Source organism: Parasteatoda tepidariorum, chromosome 8 (genome assembly GCF_982258835.1).
Source record: "Parasteatoda tepidariorum strain Cologne lab strain chromosome 8, Ptep-v5.0, whole genome shotgun sequence".
Taxonomy (NCBI): domain Eukaryota; kingdom Metazoa; phylum Arthropoda; class Arachnida; order Araneae; family Theridiidae; genus Parasteatoda; species Parasteatoda tepidariorum.
This window is the reverse complement of record NC_141762.1, coordinates 11,450,487-11,470,091: the sequence shown is the minus strand read 5'-3', so window position 1 is coordinate 11,470,091 and position 19,605 is coordinate 11,450,487. Positions and strand designations below refer to the sequence as shown.

The 19,605-nt window shown below is 28.1% G+C and overlaps 1 protein-coding gene across 3 annotated transcripts in view; it reads left to right on the top strand.

Moving 5' to 3' along the window:
• The window catches only part of LOC122273530 (uncharacterized), a 96,006-nt gene extending 77,283 nt beyond the window's left edge, over positions 1-18,723 (top strand). For all 3 annotated transcript variants that reach the window (XM_087149832.1, XM_087149834.1, XM_087149833.1), the window contains exons 37-40: positions 11,508-11,584; positions 12,530-12,632; positions 16,540-16,614; positions 18,473-18,723. In XM_087149832.1, the coding sequence (XP_087005958.1) occupies positions 11,508-11,584; positions 12,530-12,632; positions 16,540-16,614; positions 18,473-18,537 (320 nt within the window). In that variant the 3' untranslated portion in view covers positions 18,538-18,723. The remainder of the gene's footprint in view (positions 1-11,507; positions 11,585-12,529; positions 12,633-16,539; positions 16,615-18,472) is intronic.
• The last annotated feature ends 882 nt before the right edge of the window (positions 18,724-19,605 follow it).

Below are 19,605 nucleotides of genomic sequence, written 5' to 3'. Positions count from 1 at the left end.
GCCACAATCGCATTCATAATATATATATTTTCTTTTAAGATCACAATCTATACATCTTTTAAATAAATATTTTTTATATTTGTAAAATTCGTCAGCTGATTTCAAAGTCTTACAATCGCAACAAAATTTATCTTCCATTTATTAAATGGAGTTTTTATAAATACTTTTCTGTCTCTTTAAGAAACGAATTCCAAATTTCATCATAAATGTTTTGTTTTTTAGGACTACCTAACTTAATATTGTTAGAAATATTATAATATTCACATATCTTTTTCATAAAATATTTATAATTTAAACTCTTTTTAAAATACATATAATCTAAAAATTTTAAAAACATTTCATCTGCTTCAACCGTAAAAACCAAGTTCAATTTTCTTTTTAACTTTTTAAAAAAACTAATTCTCGAATTGTATCTCTGTTTTAAAAAAATATCAAAATCTTTCGTGTCATAAAAATATTCATCTTCTTCTGAATCGTAACTTATTTTTTTATTCTTAATTTGTTTAAATATCTCTGTATAAACATTTTCCATTTATTTAAAAAAATATTTAAATATGTGTTCTTTCTTTTCTATTGCGCAATCACAGCCACCGAGATGGCTTTTATTGCACAATTCCTATGAGAGCCAAGCTCTCTTACGTCACAGATCTTATTAAGCAATCATTACAGCCATCTAGATGGCTCTCTTACGTCACAGACCTTATTACGCAATCATTACAGCCATCTAGATGGCTCTCTTTCGCAAGACATCAGCTTTTCCGAATCTTTTTTAAAACAATTAAGACTAAAGGAATTTTACAAAGTTAATTCAACAGATCGAATCTTTAAATTAATAAACTTAGAAAATAAAGTCTTATTATTTTTAGTTATCTAAAATAATAATAATAAATAAAGTAAAGTCTAAAATAATAATAATAAATAAAATAATAATAATAAATAAATAATAATAATAATAATATAATTTTTTATTTTAAATAAGTCAGAAACTTTACGTTAAATAAGAAAATTTAAAATAAGAATAATTAGTATAAGAAAATTTCAAATAAGAAATATTTAAGTAATTCGTTTAATAAAACTATAAGTAATTCATTTTCAGAATAATAAAATACAATAAGAATTAAAAAAACGTGCAGGAAAAAATACTTTGAAAATACAAAAAAAAGAAAAGAATAATCTACTTAGCTTAAATCTTAAATATAATAACCTACTCCTTCGACGATTTGAACTCAAATGAACGAAACACGGAAGTAAAATGATTTCGAAACGTGTAGAAACTTCTAGAAGGAAACGACGTCATTTCGATGAATCATTTGTTGCTCGACTGATTTGAAATAAAAGCATTTATAAAAATGTTTGTTATGAGCAAATTAAAGATAGTTATTATTATGGATTGTTTGGAGATTTTAAATTAATAATAGATAAAAATACTGGATATTTCAATGCTTCTAAGTTATGTAAATCAGGAGGTAAAAGATTTAAAAAGTGGTTAGAAAATAAAGAATCTAAAGAGTTAATTTTATATTTAGCTAAAATCCTAGAAGGCCCGAATTCGGGCCCTCTAGAGACTATGAAATTAAAGGTAGAAGAATTAAAATATAATGGGATTTCTAAGGATTTAATTACAATGTTGGATTTCACCTGAATTTTCTAAAAAAGTAAACGATGTTGTAATTAATTATTATGCTAATAAATTTAATGAAAAATATAAAAATGATAATGATAAACTTCAAAAGAAATTAGATATAATAAAAATTAAAATGAATGACTTAAAAATAAAAAATGAAAAATATAAAGAAGACGTAACACCAAAAACATCTCAACCTAGAAAATTAAACATGTTTACAATAATAGAAAAGAATAAAAATGATTCTGATTATCATTATTATGTTATTAGATGTCAAAGAGGTTTATATAATAAAACTATACGAGATTTAAAACTTAGATATCCTAATTTAAAAATAGCTCATGAAATTCAGTATAATCCGAATGCTATTAATTTATTTAACAGAATAAAGGAAAATATTTCTTATATAGAAACTAAATTTAATCATTTAAAATTAAAAGATTATGATATGGAAAGATTTAAAAATGATATAATTCAATTGATTCCTAAATTAGAATAATATTTTTTTCATCTATCCAACTATTAAATTCTTCAGGGTAACCAACCCATTTCACTAATAATTTATTTCCTTTCTTTCTTATTATTTTTTCAATCTTATATGTTTCATTTTTCTTATTATATTTTACTAATTCTTTTTCATAATAAGTTCCTTTAATTTCTTCACCATTTAAATCTTTCACTCTATAAGTTATAGGATCTGTTTTCAATATTTCAGATATTATAAAAATTTCTTCTGTAAATGTAGGATGATAACCTCTGGTAAATGTTTCTTTATATTTTGAAATTCTAACTTTATCGCCTATTTTAAACTTTGGTTTCTTTATTTCTTTTTTAGAAAATAAATTATTGTATACGATACTTTCATTTTCTGTCCGACTGGCTTGTGAGGGTGTCATTTTAATAGATCGATGATAAGAATTATTATAATTATAAACTAATTTATCTAGTACTTCTAAGTATTTATTTGTATTATTTGCTGCCATATATTTTCTTATTTTTCCATTAATTGTTCGATTAAATCTTTCAACAATAGAACATTTTATTTCAACATTTTCAGTAGTAAACCAATGAATATTATTATCTTTGAATAATTTTTGAGTATCTTTATTTATAAATTCCGTACCTTTATCCGTTTGTAGTTTCTCTGGAATTCGTTCTTTAAATATTAACTTGAAAGCATTTGATACTTCTTCGCCTGTTTTTCTTTTTATTGGAATAACCCAAGCATATTTACTAAACATATCAATAACTGTTAAAATATAATTAACTCCACTATTATATTTACTAAATGGTTTTATAAATAATAAATCGGCTTGCCATTGATCATCAATATGTGAAACGTAACATCTCCTTCTTCTAAATTTACGAATAATTGGTTTATGTCTAGTATAAACATCTTGTTCATGTAAAAAATCTGTAATTTGTTTTTGAGATAAACCTGTTTTTCTTTTTAATTCATTGATACCACAATAACCTTTTTCGGGATCATAATAAACTGTTTTTATGACCCCGTTTTCTTTAAAAAAGTACTTTTTTTAGATCCACAAACTTCACATATACCTTTCCTCGTCAATCTTCCATTTTTAGAAGTTTCTTCATAAACATCTTTAGTATTAGTAAAATTTTTACATTTTAAACAATAAATCATACCCATACCGAATGTTCTTTTGGCTTTGATAATAGGTTTAACAATTCCTCTTTCTATTCTTTCCCTGATTGTAGGATTTGAAATTGTATTTAACTCTTCTATCATATTTTTATCACATACATCATTTCTAGTTTTAGTATCTTTATTTTTAAGGTAACAAACATCATGTTTATATGCTATTTCATCTACTCTGTTAATGGGCTTACTCCATTCTTTATATGTTAAATCATCGTTTAATCTTTTCTTTCCATGTAATAATTGTGTTCCAGGTCCTGTAAATTGATGTCCTGGTAAATGCATTTCAAAGGGCAAATTATTAATTGTTGAATTGATAAAGCCAGATCCTTTTTGACCACATTCTTTACAACAAAATTTGAACTTTCCGTCTTTACTTAATTTTCCAACTTTGAATATATTACTTTTACACGTCATTTATAGGTAATAAAAAATTATATGTATTTGTAGCCATTCAATTGAGTTTTTTTAACGTATTTCTCTAAAGGAAAATATTTCAAACTTTGAATAAAATCAGCCTCTTTTTTATGAATTTCTTCTTCAGTTAATGTATTAGCTTTAAACAAATTCAGTAGTTGTTTATAAAATTTGTAAGTATATTTATACTCTTCTTTTCTTTCGGATATATTTAAAGATCTGTCAACCACTTCAATAACGCCAGCTCCTAAACTCAAAGCTGATAAAGGGATTAAAATAAAACCAGATAAGCCAGATGCGCTAAATAAAAACTTACTCATAGATAGTGCGATACTAATCTTTTGATAGTAATTATAACTTTTTCTGTGAATAAAAATTCTTTTCTCCAAATATTCTTCCATTTATATATACAGAAATTCTTTATTTCGGTACCTCATATTAGGATTGACTAAATCTAAAACTAAAAAATCATATGGTTTTTTGATACAGTTCTTATACATTTTATTAAATTCTTCTTTTGTTAATTGACCATCGATTTCTCGTATTATTTGTTTAATTTCTTTTTGTTTCATATCGAAAAATATAAAATAATTGCTGTTACTTCTGATGGTTATAGGTATTTTATAATAGTACTGACTTATATAGATAAGGGATGTATTTTTCTTTCTTCCTCGTATAAAAAATTCTTCTATAGATTGTTGATCTTTTTCACATATACAATCATCAAATACAACTAAATTCATATAGGAAGGATCCAAGTCATCTACGGTAATAAAATCATCTAGTTTGGAAGAAAACAAAACTTGATCTTTTTTAAATTTTTTATATTCTTTCAAAACTTCTTTTTTATTCTTTAAGCCTTTACATTTTTGAATATCTTCTAATTCTACATCTGTAAATTGAATGTATTTTTCTTGTAATTTTTCATACTTAGATTCAAATATGTCTTTTGTACACATGTAAAGTCTATCAAAGTGTAAATAGTCATAAATTAAATTGATTAATAAGTTTGATTTTCCACTGTTGGAAGAACCATTTATGATTAATCTAAAGGGATGTATAGGCAATAGAGGATGTTGATTTGGATCTTTAAATTCATCTGGTTCATTATAGTCTTTAATTACAATTTTAGAATACATTTATTAATTAAAAAATAATCTACTGCGAGTAAAAAATAATCTACTACGAGTAAAAAATAATCTACTACGAGTAAAAACTATTATTAAAATAAAAATAATTTTTTTTAAATAATTTATTCTTTTAATGGTTCATATAGCGGTACTCGTGTATTATGACAAATTTCCGCAAGAAGTATACAAACTATCTTTTCTTTGTTTGAATTATAAAATTCTTCTGGTAATATATTACTTTTATTTTTTATTAAAAGACAGAAATCTATTTTAGAAACAAATTCTATTACAAAGTCTTTATCAATATCTTGATATTGTATAATATAATCCCAATTTACATAATCTTGAAATTTTCTTATAAGGTCCATTGATAATTTTTGATATCTAGATACAACATTCATATTTAAACGGTCATTATAATTTTCTATAAATCTTAAATCCAATTTTTGGAATCTTGATATTTCATACCAAGTCACTTTATCTAAATGTCTCTCAATAAAACGGATAGATAAGGTTTGGTATCTACATATTTTTTCCCAATCTACATCAGAGGCATGTTTTTCAATAAAAGGTTCATTGAGTTTTTGATATTGAGAAATAATATACCAATCATTTGGCTGTACATATCGTTCGATTAAAACTTCAGATAATTCAGAAAATTGAAACACATATTCCCATTTTAAATAATCTGCTAAACTTATAATTACATCTTCTGAAAGTTTCTTTCTAGAAAAGTCGTTCCAATTAATTTCATTGGCCATTTATTAAGAAGAAAAATTTATCTTTTCAATATGTAAATAAGGCTTTAATTTACAACCTCCTCCTGTTAGCACTGATAATGTTAAAACTTCATTTAACTTTCCATACGCAAACATAGTTATTGAATCTTCATTAACATTTATCTCTTTATCAAGAAGTACTTCTTTCACTTTTTCTAAACGTATTTTTGGCTTTTCATTCATTTTGTCACAGGCTAAAAAAATTGTAATTTTCATATACATGTTTTGTGATAATTTTAAGTTTGAATCTAAAAGTTTTGAAGTAGTTTCGTTGAATTCAAAAGTCTTGTAACCCACACCTGTAAACTGAACAAGTCTATCTGTGGTAGCGCAAAAAGTTTTATTATCAACGTAGTATTTATTAGCAACGTCAGTATCATTTATGGGCCATTTTACACTCGATATTCTTTCGTTGTGAGCATAATAACTTCTATTAATTTTATCCCACAGTATACAATAATAATCAAGATGTTTTTTGGTAACCACATCGCCTTCTTTTTCAGGTTCTTTTACATTTGATATGATTTTATTTTTAGCATCAAAATTATTTTCATCATGTATTAAACTTTTGCCATCGACATATTTTTTAGTTGAAGCATCATTGTCTTCTAGAGGAGTAGCTATATTTCTAATACATTTATTTTTAGCATTAAAATAACCGTTATTACGAATCAAACACTTATTTTTTAAATCATCTACATATTTTTTAGTTGAAGAATCATTATCTTCCTGAGGATGTAAAACATTTTTTAATAGTTTACTTTCCATATCATAATTACCATCATTCGTTAATTTAAATCCTACACCTGGTGGTCCTAAAGGTCCTTCTTTTATTTCATCGTCGTAAAGTGGATAATAAGCAGCCATTTATTAAAATAGAAAAAATCCTTTATGTTTTCAGAGTTTTAATCATTTTTATATCCTGAGTTGACATATTCAAGGAGCATTTGTTTCTTTCTTTCAAAATAAAGTAAAAAACATAATTTTTAGTAGTATTATTTCTCAATCTCCAATTGAATTCAATCATTAAATTACTCAAGTTCGTATAATTTTCATGGTTTGCCAAGTTGAAACAAATTATAGGATACTTACTGAAATTTGAATAGTTTATCATACAACCAGTTTCAGAATTTATATTATTCATTCCTGATTCTAAAAGAGCATAATATAATCGATTATAATCATTTTTATTAAAGTCCATCATATAACTTACAGTGGGAACTTTAATGTTATTAATCATTAACCAACATTCTATCATATCCAAGTGATCAAACATCATATTATTTTGATTCATGTTTTCATTTCTTTCATCATATTGAGGAATGACATATAAACTCAAAACTTCATCAGATGTAGCAGGAATAGAATAAGACCCACTGGAATTTTTATAAAATACATTTGATTTGATAATGTTATAATGATCCCAATTTATTTCTATAGGAGTATTTGATAATTTTAATTCATTGAATTTTACAGATGCGGAATTTTTAAATCTAACATAAGGTAACCAAAGTGATAAATCTTCAACAAGAACCTTAAAATCTGGATTTTGAATATCTGTATACAACATATTTTTACTATCATTTCTCTGAATTTCTATTTTAACTTGGAAACCTGTCATTACTTTTTTATATTCGTTAAAGAAATCAAATATATACTTTAAAGGAATCCATATTTTTACTGTTTGACTATTTTTAGTAAATTTACATCTTTTTGAAAATCCTTCATTAAAACTTTCATTTAGTTTAAGGTTTTTAAAAAAATCAGTTATTTTGGTAGTATCTATCAGATTTCCATTATATTTGAAATTGTTTCTATCTACAGAATCAGTTGTATCTACATAAAAGAACATGTTAGTAGCTTCCGATGTTGAATAATCAGGGGTGAAGTGTATCATCCCTAATACTTGATTCATAATGGCTTTATAATTTATAGTGGATTCAACTTCAGTATTTCCTATAATCAACCTGTTTGAATTTATGAGACCTCCTCCATTCACTAGAGTAACATTTTCATTACTTATTACACCTCCATCTCCTTTTACAATTTTTAATTCTTGTTGCAGATATCCCGCAGAATATAAAATATTAGCATTTGTATCATTGATAAAGAAATTATATGTAGCATTTTCATGAATATTATTTCTATTTTCACTTTTTAATTCTCTATATTCAAAACTTTCAATGTCGTTATTATAATAATAACTAGTGTCTTTCAAATCGTAAATTTTATCCATTTATTTAGGAATAAAAAATTTCAATCCAGTACCATGTTTTTTATTTTTAGAAAATATTTCATTCAATTTTTCTCTTACAAGATCTTCTTCTACAATAGGACTTATAAAGTCTGAAAAGAAGCCTCTTCCTTGTATTTTTTTACTCTTTCTGTACAATCTTTGTTTATTCATTTATTTAGCAATAAATTTGTACTGTACTTCTTGTTTATTTAAATCAATTAGTTCACCTCTATGATTTGTAATTCTCATTCTAATTCGATTAATAGAATCAGATTTAACCGGAAAAAATATTAGTTTATCAAATTCTTTAGCATATAAACTTCCAGGAGGATTTGATGATGTAAAAGAATAAATAACTTGAGATTGAAACTGATTTATATAAGCACCATCCACTATATCACAGTGAATATAAATATTATCATTACCATTAGCTATATCAGCAATAAATTTACCTTCTTGCTCTTCCTCTTCATATATTTTGGGTTCGAATCCTAAAATTTTGTACAATTCACTTTTAGATAAATCAATTTTATAATTCTTCTCGAGTTTAATACTAAACCTTTGTCTTTCTTCTATTATTCCAAATAATATAGGTGAATCATTTCCAAAATATTTTACCATATAACGATTCAAACCTCTTATATTGTAATGACCATGAGGAATAATGAAATCTGTCCATTTGACTCCATCAAAATATGAAAATTTATTGTTTTTCTCCGTAATATTATTCCATGAAATATACATTGAAAAAGACTGAAGAGCTATCTCTGTAAAATGAAAAGGTCTCGAATACTCAATGGTGAAATCTTCAGATTTATCTACGTTTTTCGAATCTAATATAATATACTTCATTTATAAAGAACAATTTTTTCATTTAAATTACTAGGTTCTTGAGTAAATGAATATAAAACTTCAATAGGTGATTTATTTTTATTTCTTTCAGTTATATATTTCATACAATAGAAACCACATCTTACAGAACTCGGACTTTGTAAAAAACTATCGTTATATCTAATTTCTTTTCCAGAAGTATTTAAATAACTTAGTATGTTTTGAGGAAGAAAATCATTTTTTATTATTCTATTGTTATATTTATATTCTCCAAAAGGATCAAAATATTCAACAAAATTATATTTTGGATCATTATAATAACAAACCCAATGAGTTCCAGGACCTGTAGATACATCTAAATTTATAATTCCGTTTTCAAATTTTCTTATCTTTTTAGGTAACATATCTATAGTAAATATACCTCTAAATCCTTTTTCATTTTTCATATTGTTTTCAATCATTTTGTTGGATATTCCCATGGCTGATAGACTCCCTTTCCACAAGTTTTTTTTTTTTTACCTGATCCAGAAATTTTGTCCAATACTTTTTTAGTACCCCAACCAGCTGCTCCACTAGCTGCTCCTAATGCTAAAGTAGAAAGTAAAGGTACTAAAAATGGTAAAAACCCTCCATTCTTTTTCAGTTGAGTCTTTGATATTTTAATTCTTTTACCTTTATCAATTTGGTTAATTTGTGTAGCTGTTAAATGTAAATCAAAATTGGGTGTTTTACTTTTATCTATTTGTAAACTAAGTTCTTCACCATTTTTATAAGCTGATTTCAATTTAGAAATCTGACTGTCGCTCAAGTATACTTTTTTTACAATATAATTACTCATTTATATACTAAGAAATTTTCCATAGTATTCCTTTACCTGATCGTTTGTCATAGTTCCCTCTCTTAAAAGTAAATCCAACAAATCTACAGTTTTATTATACAATTTTTTACTTTTAGAACCTTTACAAATTTTATCTGTCAAATCAACTAAGATATTCAGTTTATCTTCTAAACCTTTTCCTGTGTAATGTCTACCTTGTTTAATAGCTGATAAAGCTTCTAAATATCTTTTCATCATATTCATTTTATAATCAGCATTATCAATCCTTTTCTGATACTCATCTTTGTTGTTTGTTAAATTTCTATTTTTGGTTTCATTTCCTTTTTCTCTTTTAAATTGATCTCTTTTTGCTTTTGCCCTTTTAATAACTTCTTCAATATCTTCATCAGTTTTATTCCACATTATTGAAGGTAATTCAAATTCTAATTCTTCTAATAATTCTTTATCTAAATTTTTGTCTATATCTATTTTTAAAAACATACTTCCTACATCTTCAGTATAATCTTCCTCTGACTGATTCTCTATCTGAGGTAAAGATCTATAGGTCTCATTCATAGTGAAAGATAAATTATCAACAGCATCTTTTATACCTAGCAAGTTTTGTTGTCTAGAAGTTTCTAGTTTTTCCATTTGATGAAGTACAGGTTCGTGGAAATCGGCCAATGATTTTTGTATTCCTATATCTTCTTCTAATTTTATTTCATTATTTTTCCTAATTTCTGATTGTAGTTTAACTAATCTTAGATCATTTTTTAATTGCTCTAACAACTTTTTATTTCTCTCTTTTTCAATACTTTCCATTTATAGGTAGTAAAATGTTCGTTATACAAGTGTATGTATTACAGAAATTATATTACAAAAAATGTTTCTAAATAAATGGAAGAATTTAATGACCTCAAACGATTTCCTGAAACATACAAATTAAATGAACTCGAGATAGGTAAATATAATTTAATATCATTGAGAAAAATAAATACAAAATACGGTGACTCTATTATAGCTAGATTAGAAGTAGACAATGATGAGAAAGATTTTTATCTCTCGAAATGTCATGGTGAATTATCTGATAAAGCTATAAGAAAAATTAATAGTGGAAAATATATTTTTGATTTTAAAGGTAAAAATAAATATTACGATTATGAATTACATGTAAAATAAAAAACGATATTTTCAATAAGGTTTTAATAAAATAAAAATTATTAATATAAAAATAAGAATTTTTAAATATGCTGATTTTGTTAAATATTTCATAAAAAATGTAAAATATAGGCCTATTTTAATTTTTTTTAATATAAAAATAGGAAATCAATAGTAGTATATAGGGAAGGGCAAAAGTGTCCTCTAGCCCCCCCCATATACTACTTTTAATATGATAATTTGCACTATTTGTTTGAAAACTACTGCCTTCATCCCAAATTTGTAGCCATATTTCAAATAGGTGAAGTCATCACGATTCATTTTGCAAGAAGTTAGTTTTATGCGATTGCCGTTGGAAATGTCCTCACAAAATGGGGCGTGGTTTAAGAGGGTACGAATCCTGGATTTCAGATATACTGATTTAATAAAATACAGATTTAGGTAGATTTTGACTGGAATAAAATAGGAGCTTTGTGGGTAAATGTTTTTTGATTCATAGCATAACACTTTGAGTTCTTTTAAAAAGATTCAAACAAAAGTAGAAATTCCTCCGTATCAATAATAATCAGTACAAAAATCTGCAAATATGGCAACTAATTTGAGACGGGGGAGTATGTTTCTTTAGTCTGTAAACTATGTTGGATAAAAACCTTTCTTTAAGTTTTCATTCATTAAGAAATATAATTAACACAAAAAGATGTTTTTGAGAATAGCTTTTTGAACCTTCCATATAATCCAAACCTAATTTTGTCAAACGTATTTTCTTATCCATTGAATTCTTTGTGTCTTGAAAAAATCAACAATAGTTGATGCTGTAAAACATTAATTAATTAATGTTAATTTCTTTTTCAGGCATTCCTGTGAGCCAGGGTGTTGTTAAAGGATATGCTAGAGTTGCTGTATCACTAGATGAGGCTGCTCATGTGAAGGTTAGAATCTTAGATACTTTTGTCACGATAAAATTTAGACAAATACTCGAGAACTTTTTTACTCATTGAATCCTTGTAAATTAAAGGAACTTGCAAAATTCAATTATCTGGCTATTTTAAACCAGAATTTCAAAAATATCCAAGTGAAACAAATATGAACATTTTAACTTGTTGCACTTCAAACCAGAAAAAGGGTTAAGGATTGCAAAAATGCGTAATCGGTATTCAGGATTTGTACTTACGTATATATATATATATATATATATATATATATATATATATATATATATATATATATATATATATATATATATATATATATATATATATATATATATATATATATATATATATATATATATATATATATATATATATATATATACAGTTTTATTGACAAAAGTTTTATCCCAGTATGTTAAGTGATACATGAGAAATATGTGTTTCTGACATTAAACTTTAAACTTGTTTAAGTAATCTATTTTTTTAAAGTTTCTTTTTTAATCAGCAATATGCTTTTTTTGTGTTTTGATATTTTAAAAATATACATTTCTTACCTTTATTAAAAGTGTACAACTATTCCAGAAAAAGATTATTATTAATAAATAATAAAAAAAATGTGTGTTCGTTGAAAAATGGATGATTTTAAGTTTTTCAGATATAATAGTTCTTAAGACAAATGCTTTTAAGACTTCAAAATATCAATATTTCATATATTTAAATTATCAATACAATATATTTAAAATATTAAGATTTTCAAAAATAACTATTCTTTATCATGTGCTTCATATTCATCACTAAAAGTTAAAAGTTTCTCTCTGAATCAGCTTATTCATAATATGTTTAAATTTTTATGGATATTTTCCTTACAAATACAATTTTTTTTTATCCAAAACACCGTTCATGAGAAAATAGCTTCAATAATTATATTAATTATATTTTTAGCCGGGAGAAATCTTAATAGCCTACAGTACCGATATTGGATGGAGTCCGTATTTTCCAATTATATCTGGTGTTGTCACCGAACTTGGAGGACTCATCTCACATGGTAAAATGGTTAATCAAATAATAATAATAATTTATAATAATTTTATATTCATAATTTAACTGAATGTTTTGATTGAATATAATTTCCGAACTATTTTCGATATAATCTCGAATGTGCGTTTAACACTTTCCGGAACAGCGAATTTCAACGGAAAATGTTTCTCAAGTAATTCAGATACTAATTAGATTCTGCTATCTTATACCAGTCTAAATGAAGTGACATACTTTAGCTCTTTGTTGCTCAACCTTTTCGAGAGAGGTGAGTCATATATGCATTCTCAGGGTGTCGATATTCCGGGTAAAAAACATAAAACAGGTAGCCAAACTATTTATATAGCAGTTTATTTGTGGGAGGGGTATGGTTCGCTTTATTTAATTCACCACTACTTTGTTCGAATTAAAAATTGCATAGTTGCACTTTTAACAAACAAGGATTAGATGTGTTAGACTAAATTAAAACCAAAAATTTGTCTGTCAAATTGGCCATGCCCAAACTTAACAACCGCTTTTAATTTTTTACTATTTTCATTCTGATTCCGTACGAATGCATTTATAACTTTCTCGTTCCGAAAAGGTTAAATAATAAAGGTGGCTAAAAGCATAAAAACAATAATTTTTACATTTCTAGTTGTCTGTATTCTTTGTTGAAGTAGTGTTGTCCGTCTAGCTACACTGCATTGGTAAGCATGTGTTAAAAACCAAAAAAACATTTCATTAAAATGTTAAATTATATAAGAAAAGATTATTTCTACTTCTATAAGAATCAAATAATACAAATAACTACATGAAAATACATTTTGTTAATTATTATTCTTGTAAGAGTCGAATCTTTTTAAATTTATAAGACTGACCCATTTCAATTTTTATAAAATTCTAGAATTCTTTTTTTGTGTAAAATTTGATTATTATTTTTTTATTGTCGTTATTATTATTATTACAACAATCACGTAATATATTTTTCATAACATGTAATCTTTATATTATAAGATAATATAAGAGCCAAGTCATATACTATATATGTAAATATATAGAGGAAAAGGTGTAAATATGGGCACCCTCTTTTGTTTTTTGGATAAAGTTACTTTCAATTTGAAAATTTCTAGATTTTTATCTTTCATTAACAACTATAACAAGTTTCCTAAATGCGAGAAGGCAAAACAATGATTAACATCAATTATTTCATTTCAAAAACGATGATTTTCAAAAATCTTTTAAAAAAGCACCAGAAAAAATGAGGTGTAAATATGGGCCCTCTTCAAAAAAGTCACCAAAAATAGTTTAAAAACAGGATAAAACAATACAAAATGGTAGAGAATTTATTTATTACAGGAAAAAAAATTATTTACAGAAATCGCAAACATAACTGGCTCTTTCACCCCCGGCACAGTGCCCACATTTGGCACATAACGCATCTTACCCACACCTCTCCTCGAGTGTCTTCAGAGAACTTTCCATCACAAAAACTGCAAGTTGCATCGCTTGAGTCTGGTTTATCCCCACCGTTGACATTTATCAGATTCGTATCATCATCGCTGTAGATAAGAGGAGGGTCATCGAGTCTGATGAGTCCGATGATGAATCGTATCGTTGCGTGGGCCGAATTTTCTTTTTTTGAAGGCCTTTCGTCTTCCCACCCTGCCCTCTGGCCGGTCTCTTACTCCGGGAAAACTCAAAAACGTCTTCTTGAGAGCACTTGTCAAGCGTCTTGGTCAGCTGATCCTTGTATGGTAATCCGGTGATGAGGCTGGACCTTGCTGCTTTGCGTCCACGAGTAGTGGTTATCTTCTTAATGTTGGGAACAGGAGATATGTCGAACGGAGAAATTGCACTTGAAGTTCCCGGGGAACATTGAGGTATTTCAGCTGCCTTATCAATTGGCATAACTGGAGCCTGATGTGCTAAACTCCACTAAAAAAAGTTGGTGTAATTATGGGCACCCTTTAAATGGGGGCCCATATTTACACCAACCCCACCTAAGAAGGATGGCCACTATCACAAGTAACCTAAAAGCGTGCGTGACTAAAGTTGTGCTTCAAAAAATAGCTTAAGATCTCCGCTTTCCGGATATCACTGTCAAATTATTTTTAACTGAACATGGTACATGGAAAGAAAACGATTTCACATATCTCTCAAAAGTTTGCAGTCCAGAATAAACACCAATTTGCACAATAACTCACGCTGCATCCACACTACTTGAAAAAATGGTTTCAACTGCTCTGTACAATCTTATATTAGCAACTGGCGCCATATACAGTCCTTGCCGCCAGTCTTCAGTACCTCCCATAGCTACTAGGGAGGGGTGCCCAAATTTACACCAGTGCCCATTTTTACACCTTCTCCTCTATATATATATATATATATATAAACTGCTGTTTGTAGAAAATGCAACACCATGAAGGAATCATCAGAATCAAATGAAATTCGCAGCAAATGTCAATTATAGGATATTATGCAAATTAATAAAGTTTCAGAGCCATCGCGCGTGCGTGGCGCGCGCAGCGCCCTCTGAATTGATGCTGAAAGCGTATAAATAAAGTGCTGTAGCGGGACGTTGAAAATAGTCTATGATTATTTGTTAGTGGCAAACGTTTAGTGAGACCTGAGTATGCCTCCACGACGGAAGAATAAGAAATTCAAGCAACTTACGGAGTTTGAACGAGGGAGGATAATCGGCCTTCGAGAAGGAGGATTTTCCTATCGCGCAATAGCAGCTCGTATGCAGCGGAACAGTTCCACAGTGATGCGAGTTTGGAAGCAGTGGACCGACGAGCACCGAACAACTCGAAAAACAGGCACTGGACGACAGAAGGTGACGTCAGAGCGCGATGATCGACACCTGCTCCGCATGGCGGTGAATGATCGCACAGCTTCCTCCAGGCAGCTGGCAGCACATTGGTCTACTGCTACAGGTGTACAATTGTCGGCTTCGTCAATTCGTCGTCGTCTGCTGCGCCGTGGATTGCGTGCAAGGGTGCCATTATACAGGATTCCCCTCACGGCGGATCATCGACGGCTGCGTCGGCAGTGGGCTCTTGAGCACAGAGACTGGCGAGCTGATTGGCACCAAGTTGTCTTTTCAGATGAATCACGCTTCAATTTGTGGACCCATGATGGCCGTGTTCGTGTTAGACGTTATGCCGGTCAACGCTGCCTTCCTGAGTGTATTATTGAACGACATAGTGGTCGAACACCCGGAGTTATGGTCTGGGGTGCGATTTCGTATCATGGACGATCCAATTTGATACGAATTGAGGGTAATCTCAATAGCAACAGATACGTCCGTGAAGTGCTACAGCCCGAAGTCGTTCCTTTCCTTCAAGGCATCCCTGGAGCTATCTTTCAGCAGGATAATGCACGCCCACATGTTGCGCGGACTGTTAGAGACTTCTGTTCAGCACAACGCATGCAACTTCTTCCTTGGCCTGCTTATTCGCCGGATATGTCGCCTATTGAGCACGTGTGGGATATGGTTGGTCGGCGTCTCACTCGTGATCCGCGTCCTGCAGTTTCCAAAGACGAACTTTGGTTGCGCATACAAGCGATATGGAATTCTCTTCCTCAAGCAGATATTCAACATCTGTTTGACTCCATGCCACGTCGTATAGCAGCACTTATTGCAGCGCGTGGTGGCTGCACCAAATACTGATTTCGGACGCTTAATTTGTTTCTTTTGTTTTGAAAATTTCATCATTTATTTGTGTCAGTACAAGTCGTTTCTGCATTAAATTTCATTTGATTCTGATGATTCTTTCATGGTGTTGCATTTTCTACAAACAGCAGTTTATATATATATATATATATATATATATATATATATATATATATATATATATATATATATATATATATATATATATATATATATATATATATATATATATATATATGCATCTCATATTCGATTGCAGGTGCTGTTGTGAGTAGAGAATATGGCCTTCCTTGCGTTGTTGGACTTCGAGGAGCCACAAAGCAATTTAAAACAGGTAAATACATAAAGAGAAATTAGATAAATGCTGCTCTAAGAACTAATTCATATTGTTTATGTCATTATAACATAATGTAACACGCATTCTATGTTTTAACTTTATCTACAATTCAGAAATTGATATTGAAACTAAATTTTATTTGTTGTTTTGATACATTTTGGACTAATGGATTTATTAATGGTTATGTAATAATTTTAGCTGTCTAAATGACCTGATTGAAGAACGACAAACATAATAATTTGAATTTTGATAAATTCCCTACTAAATATATCTAAAGACACTGAAGTAAAATAAGAGTGAAAACTTAATTGTGTTTTCAAAGATGACCCATTTTTGAAACATTAACATTTGATGGGCCTTTTTTACTGACAGTGGCCAAGATGATTGTAGCACTGTTCCTGTACATATCTTCGGTGCATATCTTACTGTACATATCTATCCTGTACATATATCCTGTACTTTCATTTAGATGTCCATGGAAATGTAAAATATCATTTTGGGAAATACATTTATAGTTTAAATTTCTTAAAATTATTAAAATTATTATAGTAAATTAATTTAATAAATATTTAAATTATTAAAAGTATAAAATTATTATATATTGACATAATCTACAATTTTTACAGGAATAGCTTTTAAAATGCATCCTGCATTCATGACAATTTTGCAAAATTGTTTCCTACTTTTTCAATTTTGCTGGCTCAATAAATTCCCCTTTTCCATTCGATTTTATAATTGGCCTTTTTACTTTTTCGTTTTTCATTTGCATTTGATTCTAGGACTTGATTTTTCACTTCATCGTCTTCGATATTATTTTCAAAAACAATATTCTGCAGACACAGAATGACTTAACAGTCTTTAAGTTCTGTTCATCAATGTTTTTCGCATCTGTTAAAACACTTGACTCACCAGGCTCAAACTGATAAACATCTAGATCTTCTAAATCTGATTCAGAAGCTATTTCTAACAAGCAGTGTTTTTGTATCGTTTCTTACTAAGACAAGCTGTTAAGAGCAAGCAAAATTTGAAAATGGGACAAATAAAAACAGAACACACTTTTTCTTAAATTAACTCGGTAACAATAAATGTATCCCAATAATAAATTCACACGAGAATCAGAAAGGAAAAATTATCAATATCACAAGGGATATCGGTCTGTATACACTGAAAAATGTTGCGCTGGGACTTTTTCACCGAAATACGAACATGAGTGAGCAAGCTGAAAAAAATAATAACAGCATAATCTGTATCTGACCACAAAGTTTTAACTGAATTTCGTTAACGGTTTAAAATGTATGAAGCATTATTTTACATATAGCGTAATAATCGATTTTCAGCATATGACAACTTTAGTACATTAAAATTTCTAGTTGAAATTCTTTTAGTTTCATTTGATTTGGCAACAAAAAAAAAGAAATATATAGAAAATAATACAATATTTTTTTGGAGAGTAATGTTTAAATTTTTTTTCGTGAGTGAATTCAAGATAACTGACTAAGCTCACCTCGGTGAACTGGATAGTAATATTTAAATTCCTTTTTTTCGGAATGAATTCAAAATGTCGGATTCAATTCTTCCCGGTGAAGAGAACAAACTTTATGAGATGCTCAGATTCGAACTTTCTAAACTAAGACTCTTAACACCATTTCCAGTTTTCCAGCAATTATTTTCTCGTTGTGCAGGGAGGTTCGTTATATTAGTGGTATTTTCTCACATCATAGTAAATTAATTTATTCGAATAAATTCCTTTGAAAGGTATTTTAGTGCAATTAAATGCGATAATAAAATATATGGCGAATTAAGTTAAAAAACACGTTTGAATTGCATTAAAATATAATTTATGTTTAATTTTCAGGTGACTATGTTTTACTCGATGGAAGGAAAGGTGTGCTTCAAAGGTTGCTAAAACCACAAGAATAAAATCTAAAAAATATCTCACAAGATTCTGAAAAATAGATGTACCTGTATATTTGTATCTGTGAAGTATTCATACTAATCAATGAACTTGAACATTAAGAAAAATTGTCCTCATTTTGATAAAACGTCGGTTATATTGCAAGGTGTCATTAGCTTCAAATAAAACATATACTTTTCGGTTGCATTCAATTTAGCTATAACCGTAATTTTGCTTATTTTATTTGATTTATGCATACACCAAAAAATAAATGGATTAAAAGCTAACAAAACCTAATTTTAAGGCTGTGATTGGCGAAACAGTGAAAAAATTTCCTTCTTCACATAAAATAAAAAAGAAAATATAATGCACTGTACATATACAATGCATTGGATTTTCAGAAGAGAGAAATTCTTCGTATTCAATGCTTTAAAAACATGCTCACGAAATATTTCAAAGCTTTTTTTTATTACTTTAAAAAGCATTTGAAAGATTTTTTTGGTAGCATAATTATACCTACTAATTAATTTTTTCTGAGAATTTGGGTTCCTCCAAGAATAATTCGAATGTTCAGGGCGTTGCTGAAAACAGATTGTAAAGCACTGATCTAGAGTCCCTAAGCCATTGTGTTACAATCAGCAACACACTGAATAAGACTCGCGTATTGAAATAAAACTCATTTTCATGAAACAATAGTTTCTTTACCGGATAAATAGCGCACAGATATTTTTGAATAACTGATGAAACTAGAGTTTTCTAGAACGTATCTAATTTTTTATTTCAATATTTTTGAATATTTCCTTCATAAACTTCAAAATTTCAATTTTTTTTATTTGAAAAACGTATAAGGTTTCTGTTTTGAACACTAAACACTATCATTTAAATTATTGAAAATCTGTAAAAAGTATGTGCTAAATACGTTGCAGTTTATTTTGGATGTGAATTGCAATCATATCCCAGCATTAATGAAGAATGAATACTCTACCAAAATTATTGTAAATTATTAGCTGATAATTAATTCCTTGAGTGTTAGCCCCAACTTTATTTAAAATTTTCAATTCAGGATTTCCTATATTATAAAAGAAAGGAGTTAC